At 44.2% G+C, this 9,240-nt stretch overlaps 1 protein-coding gene across 1 annotated transcript in view; it reads left to right on the top strand.

The window, feature by feature from the left end:
* The first annotated feature begins 789 nt into the window (after positions 1–789).
* The window catches only part of TRIM71 (tripartite motif containing 71), a 213,965-nt gene continuing 205,514 nt past the window's right edge, over positions 790–9,240 (top strand). The window contains exon 1 of the mRNA XM_069211982.1: positions 790–3,302. Within this exon, the coding sequence (XP_069068083.1) occupies positions 2,517–3,302 (786 nt within the window). The 5' untranslated portion in view covers positions 790–2,516. The remainder of the gene's footprint in view (positions 3,303–9,240) is intronic.

Raw genomic sequence — 9,240 nt, 5'->3', positions numbered from 1 at the left:
TACCTTATCTTTTATTAGCTAGGAGTATGTATAACAAATGTCTCATAGTCTAATGATGCTTTCTCAGTTTCCTGATGAGTGTGGGGAGGGGTAATGACTCAGAGAAGAGAAGCCTCTAGTGGGTCAGGAAGCCTCTACCCGCCCTCCGTCCACAACTGCAAGTAGCAACACAATGCGCTCCATCTGCATACACGGGTAATGCCATTTCCAGGTGTATTAGCTCAAAAAAGGAAGTTTAAGCGAACATAGGATGAAAAGGGTTACATTTGTGCAGTAAGGTAAACCGAGACTTGGGTCCTGTGTGAGAGCTCTCTGCCTGTTTGAAGCCATTTACCATATACACAATAGTGCAGAAATCAGTGCGTTTCTCTAGTAAGTTTTGCTTATCTGCTGTACTAGCATGGGATTTGCACTGCAGTATTAAATGTATAGATATGCGTTTATTGAAACTGTTGTTCTGTTTATAGAGCAACATTTATTTTCACTGCCAAGCCATACCTCGGCATTCAAATATATAATGTTTTCATTTTACAACAAAGTTTTCGTTAGCCTGATAAATGTCCGAAACATGGATTTTCTCGGAGATATGAACACGGCGCCTGATGCCCACGCGTTCATGCTTACGTGAGCCTGCGATATATCATTGTAATTAGGTAATAATACGAGCTATTGAATCACAAGGCACCTGCGCGGATGGAGCTGCGCGGGCGGCGGGCGGCAGGTCCGCGGCTCCACGCGCAGCCGGTCGCCGTCGTTGTGTGGGCGGGGCTCGGGTTGTTTTGTTCATCAGGAGCTGGCAGCTCGGTTCCGGATTGAGCAGCTCAGTCACAGGAGGGGGGCCCTGAGAGCCGCACGCGCGCACTCCCGCCCCCACACTCGCTCGCCGCCCGCTTCAGCAAAACAAGCAGCCGAGGGGGGCCGAGGTCCGCTGCGGGGGGCGTGTCCGTCAGGAGAGGGGGGCTCTCGCTGCACCCCACCCAGCCCCTGCACACCTACCTGACCCCTCTGCGGCTCGGCCAGCGCGCGACACGATTTATTGGTCGGGACGAGTGAGTTTTTAAAAAAATGTTTTTTATTTTTGGGGGTTTGTTGTGATTTTTTTTTTTATTTATTTTTTTTGCCTTTTGCGAGGCTCTCGCGAATGAGAAATGGCTTGCACGTGGTGCACTGGAGAGGAGCGCGGGGCCGCCGCTGGCGCCTAGAAGCCGCCCGAGTGAGCTACACCCCTGCAGCCAGGGAGGGTTTTTACCACTTGACTGCATGGCATTTTACTGGGTCCTCCCTTTAAAGAAATGGCAAAGTGGAACAGGAGCCCCCCGTTGCACTGAATGCATCGCTTCAGCCTCCTTTTAAACGGCCCGCGGGAGAGGACCCCCTTCTCAGGACTGCACCACTGGAGCTTTTATTTAAACTACTTTCATTGAGACTTTTTTTTACATATAAGGAAAAGGTCACTGGCTCTTCCCTGTAAACAAACAGATCGTTGTATCCCTGTCGGAGGAGCGGATCACGGGATCTCCCCTGAAAGAAACGCATCACTCTCTTTAATATCAGCCGCATGGGACTCCCCTCTGATGGAGAATCGTGACTAGAGACCCACGCCCCTTTTCTAGAAATATGCCACCGGAACTTCTCTTTTAAGAAATTGTTTTCTTCTGACTTTCGGACCCTTGCCCAAGAGGTGATCGTGCTTCGCTTGCTGGCCCTTCCCTCTTAGAAATTGCTGACATTTGTGGAAATTGGCCAGGTCATCTATTTTTCCCAGATGCATAGCTGGGCGAGGGGCGTTTTGCTCCCCATGGGACCGGGTCTAACCCGGTTTTTGCATCCCTTCTTGAAGAGACACAGTAATCAGTACGTTGTTATCTGACTGATTGGAAAATAGGGCGGAGGCAGAAGGCGCCCTCGATCATTGATCCTTGAAACTCACCGACCTGATCCGTGTAAACAAACGGGTGTGGTAAACACGGAGTCGGGAGAGGAAAGCTTGGAGAAAGGGCGCAGGGTACGTACTGGGGTCTCTTGTGATTAGGGCAGTGACTATTTTTTAGGACACATTCTCCCTCTCAACCCCCATCGCCTGGCAGTATTGATTGGTGGCACGCTCCTGAGCCTATTGGTTGTGATCATTGTGAGTACTAGTGGATATCCCTCCGCGAGGTTGTGGGTCTTTGTACAGGTTGTAAGTAGTAGTTCCAAGTCTTCAAACCAGAGAATTTGTGGGTTTTTCAAGACTCTAGTTTCAGGTTCTTCTGTTAAGGTGGGCTTTGGTTCTCAATCCCTTTACGTCACAGGGCCGAGTGGCACCACTCTTGTGTTGCTCCTACCTGTTAATTGTACCCCATCATTAGACAATTGAGCTTTAAGCTGCACATACCTTAACGAAGTTTGTTGTTTCAGTAGTCCTTAGTTAGTAACACCTCCCTCAGGCTACTGAGGGTTAAGTCTACCAAGCACAGGACAGCTAGTATTTCAGGAGGGAGCCCTACAGACCTACGAACCCTCCAGAGTCTTGTATGCACATGGCTGCTTTCCCAGAGTCAGACTTCCAACTGTGCCATCAATGCAAAGAGTTGTGTAGTGGATCCTCTGCCCCTACCTCATCAGGTTCATCATCATCCTCCTGCTCTTCCTCATCTGGTACCTGCCTGCTCCCTGTACGTCGCCGGTCTCTACACGTACTGCCCTGCCTTCACGCCTTCTGTCGGCAGTGCCTAGAGGGCCAGTGTAGCCCTGGTGAGCCCGTCCACTGCCCTGCCTGTGACTGTTCAGAGGCTGCCATGGATAGCACCGCCTTCCTACATCTCAGCAGTCTCTTGGATGCTGTTGAGGAACAGCAAAATAATGGCCGCAGTGGAACGAATGGAAGCAGTGGCCACCATCAACATCATCGTGGTGGATCCCTGCTCAGACGAACTCCGGGACCCAGCCCGACTGGTGCACGCTGCAGCTCGTGTGATGAAGGGACAGGAGCAACCTCCCACTGCCTGGACTGCCAAGAGAACCTATGTGCAAGCTGTGTGCGGGCCCACCAACGTGTGCGCTTGACAAAGGACCACTTCATTGTTGAGCGTTTTCCACTAACTTCTTCTGCCATTGTTGGGCATGAAGCACCAACTTCAACCAACAGCCCAGCTGGCTCCTCTGTCTCCACTGCCACATCCACTTCTCTCAACAACCACCATCAGCAGACAACACCTGTTTCTCAGCTCTCCCAGGCTTTCCTCCATCACCTGCAGTCACCATCCTTCAACATCCTATTCTCTGACCGGACCACCTACTGTCAGCAGCACGATGATGAGGTAGGCGATCAATTTTATCTACTTAATTTTCTGTCTACTTTTGACCCCAACCTGTATGATCTATTGGTCCCACTGAAGTAATCATGTTGTATTTCTTTGCCATTTAAAATGGGTTTAACACTTCCATTGACCTAGGTGTAGGTGGGTGGTAGGTCTCCATGTAAGATTTTTTAAGTTGTAGTATTTTACCATTTTAACTTTCAAAGTTGTAAATAAGCATTGTTTTATAAGACGGATAAATCAAGATGCTCATTCTGACATATATGGCACCAGGATAGTTTTGGATTTTGGAGCTCTGTAGATCTAGTATCTTGACTGAACTAGACATTGTATGTTTTTGTAGCCTGTAGTTTCCTTGTTACTAGTGCTGCTTGTGAGATTATCTTCCTTTCTAGTGCGATTATGGTCTTATTTTCGAACTATCATGCCGTTTCAAGGTGGCTGGCCAGAGGGTAGATATAATTGTTTTTTTATGGCAGTCAGGGGACTTTGGGTAAGAGTTTGAAGTTGATATTTTACTCCCAGATTTTGCGACTTGTGAGCAAGTATTTGATTTTTTTAATCAACAAAAAATACACATCAGTCGATAGTTCAACTTTCCTTTGTAGTTAGAAATTCCCGTTAATGAAAGAACGTTTGGATATTTACATTTATTGCGTTTGAATTTGTTAACTTGGAAAGCAAGGAACAAAAGAGATCAGATGTGAAGGTCTCTCTGTTAGTTACGCTTTCAATAGCTCAGATCTTTGGTGATATCTTGTTGACCATGCAGTTGCAGGGACTGTTATGTTAAAACTTAGATTCATGTGGTGGCTAAAAAAGTCCGAGTTGGACAGAAGGAAAGCATTCTGTTCATTGAACAAATTAACGTGCTTAAGGTTGTTTTTTTTGTCATTATGTCAATACTCCTTAAAGATCACCTAAATGTTTTTTTTTCCTTTATATATTTGTAGATGATCGTTGTTGCATAATTGCACTTTCTTTTTTCAGTATAAAAAAATGTGCCAGTAATAGAAACGTAGTGTATAAATGCCAATTTCGACAGCGGCACTAAAAACAATTTTTGTGTGCTTAACTGTATTATTGTTGTGTGTGTGTGTATATATAGTTTTAAAAATACCCAGAATGTCACTGACTTTTTGCAGAGGTAGTTTAAAATAATAGATCTGCCTTGGGTAAGGCAGTACTCAGCCTTTAAGTTTAGAGCTCTTGATGACCCCAACCTAGCTAAATCTGCAGGTAGGTAGGTAACAGGGAGAAGCAGGAGGCAGACCCTTTTTCGGCTTGGGGATACATTTTTTTTGGGGACGCATGTTCACTTAAATTCAGAGATGGTGTGAGGCTTGGTCTGTGAGAACAGTTACACTACGCTATGTTTACCAGGTATCATACTGGCTAGTACTCTCACTTTTTAAGGAACATATGTGGATGTTTGGCATGCCTTTTTGTTCTGGCCACATTACTATAGCAACATGCGTAATGTAGGGCAGTTGGACAACAATACCTGCTTTCCACTACTCCATGAAACGATGCTCCGGCCGACCATCCAAGGTGGCTTCAAGACCACTGGGTGCAGGTGCTGCTTGGGAACCAATGGTTTACTGGGATGCAGACAATGAAAAGTTTAATGAAATGTTGGTTTCCCAACCCCTCATGGCCCTGGTCTTTGAGAAGAGAATATGCTATTGAAGGTGAGGCCAATATACTTCCTGAGCTTCCCTTGGCAAAGTAAGCAGTGGCAACAAGCTCATCATAGATGTCATGCCTTGGCTAGACATTTGAATCCATTGTAATTTCACAGAAAGGTGTCATGTCGGTGTGAAGATTGTGTGTTGAGTGGGTGGTTCAATCCTGCCCATTCTAATTTGATGCGTTCGCTATAGCCGTAGCAATTCTAAATTTGTTAATATATTTATAGGCTGCGTTTGCTTAACCCCTCCCGCCCCCCCAACTACAATTAACAAGAGTCGAAGAAATAGTAATGCTGTCTTTTTCTACAGTGTCACCTTGCTCATTACTAAGTGAGACCTGTATGAAGACACACCGATATGCTGAAGGTAGAATCCTGAGTTGTTTGACGCACCAGATGGGATAGCTACTCCTGGGGTGTTGACTTACAATGAGGAAAGTGACAAACACTAACACTGCTCTTTCTGCTAGGCAATAGAGGGCAATCAGTAGCTTAAGAGTGTCCCCGATTTGTTCATGTTTGTACTAGCTGGAAGGTGATTTTATGTCTATGCCCCCTTTGGGTCATCTTTAAACCCTACACTGCTTCATTGGTTTCTTGATGGGTGCCATACGTAACATAAACTGTCATTGGTCTAGCCTACCACCCTAAGGTAAGTTCCACCGAAAGCTTTTTTTCTAGGGCCACAATTCCTTGCTAACTGGTTTCAGGTGGGTGTAGTGGCATCTTATTGACATTAATTGGCTATTGCCTCTCCAAATACTGTGGGCCATACGCTGTATTGAACCAAATTAAGACTCCTCTATCTAGGACGGGTTTCCTGTTGGCAGTCACAACACCTAAGATAGTTTCTGCTAATGTGACCTCACGGCAGCCAGACCTAGATTTGGAGATCATCACATCCCTTATGGCAAAAACACAAGCCCATGGAATGAGGTGACATGGAGACCAGATAAGAATAATGCTTCTAGTTTGAGCTGACACAACTGGCAGGGCGGGTTATAATTGATATTTATATCTGGAAGGTATTGACACAGGGACACCTTTGCCCGTATAAACACTGGCTGGTTCTATTCGTACCTGGTCAACACAACAGTGTGACAATGTATACATCAGAAGTCCACTTGATGGTCCATCAACTCTTAACGAGTTGAAGGTCCCAAACTCCTCAACTACGTGCTGTGTCCATATTTTGTTTTACCTAACTTGCAGCACCTCAGGAATTATATTCCTCCTTATCATGGTAGGTTTCCAATATCCTGTTTATTTTGGAGACGCCACTGTAGATAAAGGCCATACTGATGTTTGCCTCCGATTACCTGACTACTCATTTCATAAGTCATTGATGACCCATAACCAAACAGGAATGTACACCAGTGTGGTTAGAGCAAACTCTTGGCACCTGCTGCTTTTTTTCAGGGACTTGTGTGACTTGCCAATGTTGAAAGCAAAGGCTCATGTCGAAGCTGCTGCTGATACAAGCATGACCTGGTCCATTCAGTACCTTTTTCCTAACGTGCTTTTTTTTTTTTTTTTTTTTAGGAAGGAATTTGAAATGGCAGAAAATTTGTAGATAAAACCAAGTTGTCGTTATTATTATAGCACAACTGCTAGCACGTCTCAGATATTCCGTAGTTGAAGGGTGACTAATTGTCCCCAATTTCGTTTCCGCTACAAAAACCCAAGTTATTGAGTCTATTACATATAAGCAAAGCTGTAGTGCCAGCCTCCTCCCTTTAATTTATTTGGAGACCGCACCGTGGTAAGGCAGGTACTCGGGCTCACTGTTTATGCGCCTAATCTGTACTTTCTCAGGGGCCCTTCATGGGTAGGGCATACCGCTAGGTTCTGTTGGACTGGTTAGTTGCCTTTGTCCTTTTATGGCAAGGTAGTGGGTTAAGTAGGACATTGTGGGCTCTCGAGGTCTATACTGTGCATCGATAGCACTGGCTGAACCAATGGAGCTGCTCCATTTTGTGTTGTGTTTTGCTACTTGTTGGGAAAAAACAATGATCTTGTGTGCCTCACTTGGTTCTTTTTTCAAAAAGTAGAGAAAAAATAGTTACTGCAACTTAAACCGAAACATAGTACAAAAACGTTTGCTGTATGTATCGAATGTGGCCCAGATTGAAATTAGAGCAGGTGTGGTTAGCTAAACTCGTCGTTATGCGGAAACAAAAATGAGGGAAAGGTATTTGACCATTTTTCATCAGGTGCAAAATATTGGGTATGATGGCATCAATGCCTTGTTGGTCATTCGTATAAACAACAGTCTGATCTGTTTACAAAGGGTGTATATATATAAAACGTCTGGTTGACCGTTTGTTAAAAAAAATGCATAAATTAAACTGGGTAACGCAGTTCCTAGACTGAGTCCCATCATTATTCGTCCGTTTAAATGAGTGACACTCAGATGCATAACCGAAGTACATTTTATTTAAACTGCCTTAACATGTCAAAAATATGTAAACTTAATGCTGTCTGGAAGATTTTTAGACCGATTTCATTGTATGAAAATATGACTTGTAGTCGATTGCATGATAGTATTTGATAGCTGTTATTTAAAGCACTTTAAAGTGTCTAAGTAAATCTATAATAACAAGTGCTACATACAGATACACACGTTTTCTTTCTGTTCGTAGGCTAGTCAAACCCCCGTGTTTTACGTGTTCCTCCTTTTGAAATCTTGCCGCAGTTCACACATTTTATTGGAGCCTCAGCGATTCACCATGAATGATTTGGCCAAGAATGTGGTGTTATTGAACCCAAAAATGCCAAACTGAGCAGAGATGCTCTGTGCGCATAGATGGGTGTGCTCTCGTTCTTGGATGTGATTTACTCGGGTTGTCTTTTTGGTTTGGTTGTCGCAGGCTGTGAGACGTTGTTGGCAACCGAGGCTGTGTTAAACCTCTGAAATCTAAAAAGCCATTCGAGAAATTAAAGTTTTCGCAAGAAGAGCAAACAAATTGCAGTGTTGCAAACCCTGCTAGTTGTGTTCTTTCTTATGTCATTGCTGTTGCTGGAATATCGACGCTCTGTTTCTTGGCCGCAATATAATGGAATTGTGGAGTGTGGACCTTGTCATCAGGTGCCTCCTGTTGACAGTCAAGGGTAGGATAGGACCAAGGAAGAGAAGGTGCAGTTTGCTTGCAGAGTCCCCGCGGTTGCCCACCGGAACAGTGGTTTTAGTTAAAGCGTGGCAAAAGCAAACGGCCAGGAACTGAAGTCCGCCACGGAAACTAGTTGGACACGTAAAGCGGTTGCTGGCATTTTCGTCCTTCTCTGCTTGATGGGAAGACGGGCGAGGATGCCGGAATGCCAATTCTAATTTTTGCGCTTTGGCGGGAGAACATCAGGGGGCAGCCCATAATCACGGGGCGTTTTCAGCTCTGGCGCACGGTTGAAACCGTGAAGTGGAAAATGATAGTTCGTTTGAGGGAGCACGTGGCTCGGTTTGTGTACACTTGTTGTAGTGAAGAGTTAAGCTTCACGCAGTGAGGTCTGTAGCCTAACACCCGTGTATCGTTTGTGAGTACCGAGATTAACATTTTCCCCCTATTATCTTTACAATTCGTACTGTTGAAAGTGTAGTTTATTCAGTGATTTGTTCTTGAATAAAAAAAATAAAAAAAACTTGCCCGAATAACAAGTGTTTCTCGGTTTGGGGTGGGGGGGTGGATTGTGTGGGTAAGAGAAATAAATGAAAACGACGGTGTTTTGTGACCTCTGTGTAATTAACAGCTTAACACTTGTTCTGTTTAAAACCGTATATGCAACTGGATCTTTGAGCTAATGTGATAACTTTGCCTTAATATAAAATAGTTCTCATGCGTTTTTAAAATGTCGAGCATGAATACAAAATGGCACGTGCCCACGCTGAACACATCATGTTGTCACTAAGTGTTAGCTAGGATGCTTGTTTTGCAGTGAAAACTCGTATCGTGGTCTTGTCTCTGCAAGAAGAAATTTTATTGATGTGTGTATACGTGTGTGTTTTTATGTTTCAAAATATGACTAATACAGTTGTCTCATAAACGATATTCTTGCTACATAAGAATTTATAATTCTTTTGTGCTTTATTTGTGAAATTTCCACGTGAAAAAAGTGCATTTCATTGCTTGCTACCATTGCCTTATAATGATTTTCATCATCTGCCCTGATTTCAGGTAGGTCTTATAAAGATCTCCGGTGTATTTTCTTTTTATTCTTTTTGCAAGTTTTGTAATAAAATAAATAAATAACTAGAAA

Source organism: Pleurodeles waltl, chromosome 10 (assembly GCF_031143425.1).
Source record: "Pleurodeles waltl isolate 20211129_DDA chromosome 10, aPleWal1.hap1.20221129, whole genome shotgun sequence".
NCBI classification, from domain to species: domain Eukaryota; kingdom Metazoa; phylum Chordata; class Amphibia; order Caudata; family Salamandridae; genus Pleurodeles; species Pleurodeles waltl.
The sequence above is the reverse complement of the archived record's forward strand: the minus strand, read 5'-3'. Positions and strand labels throughout refer to the sequence as shown.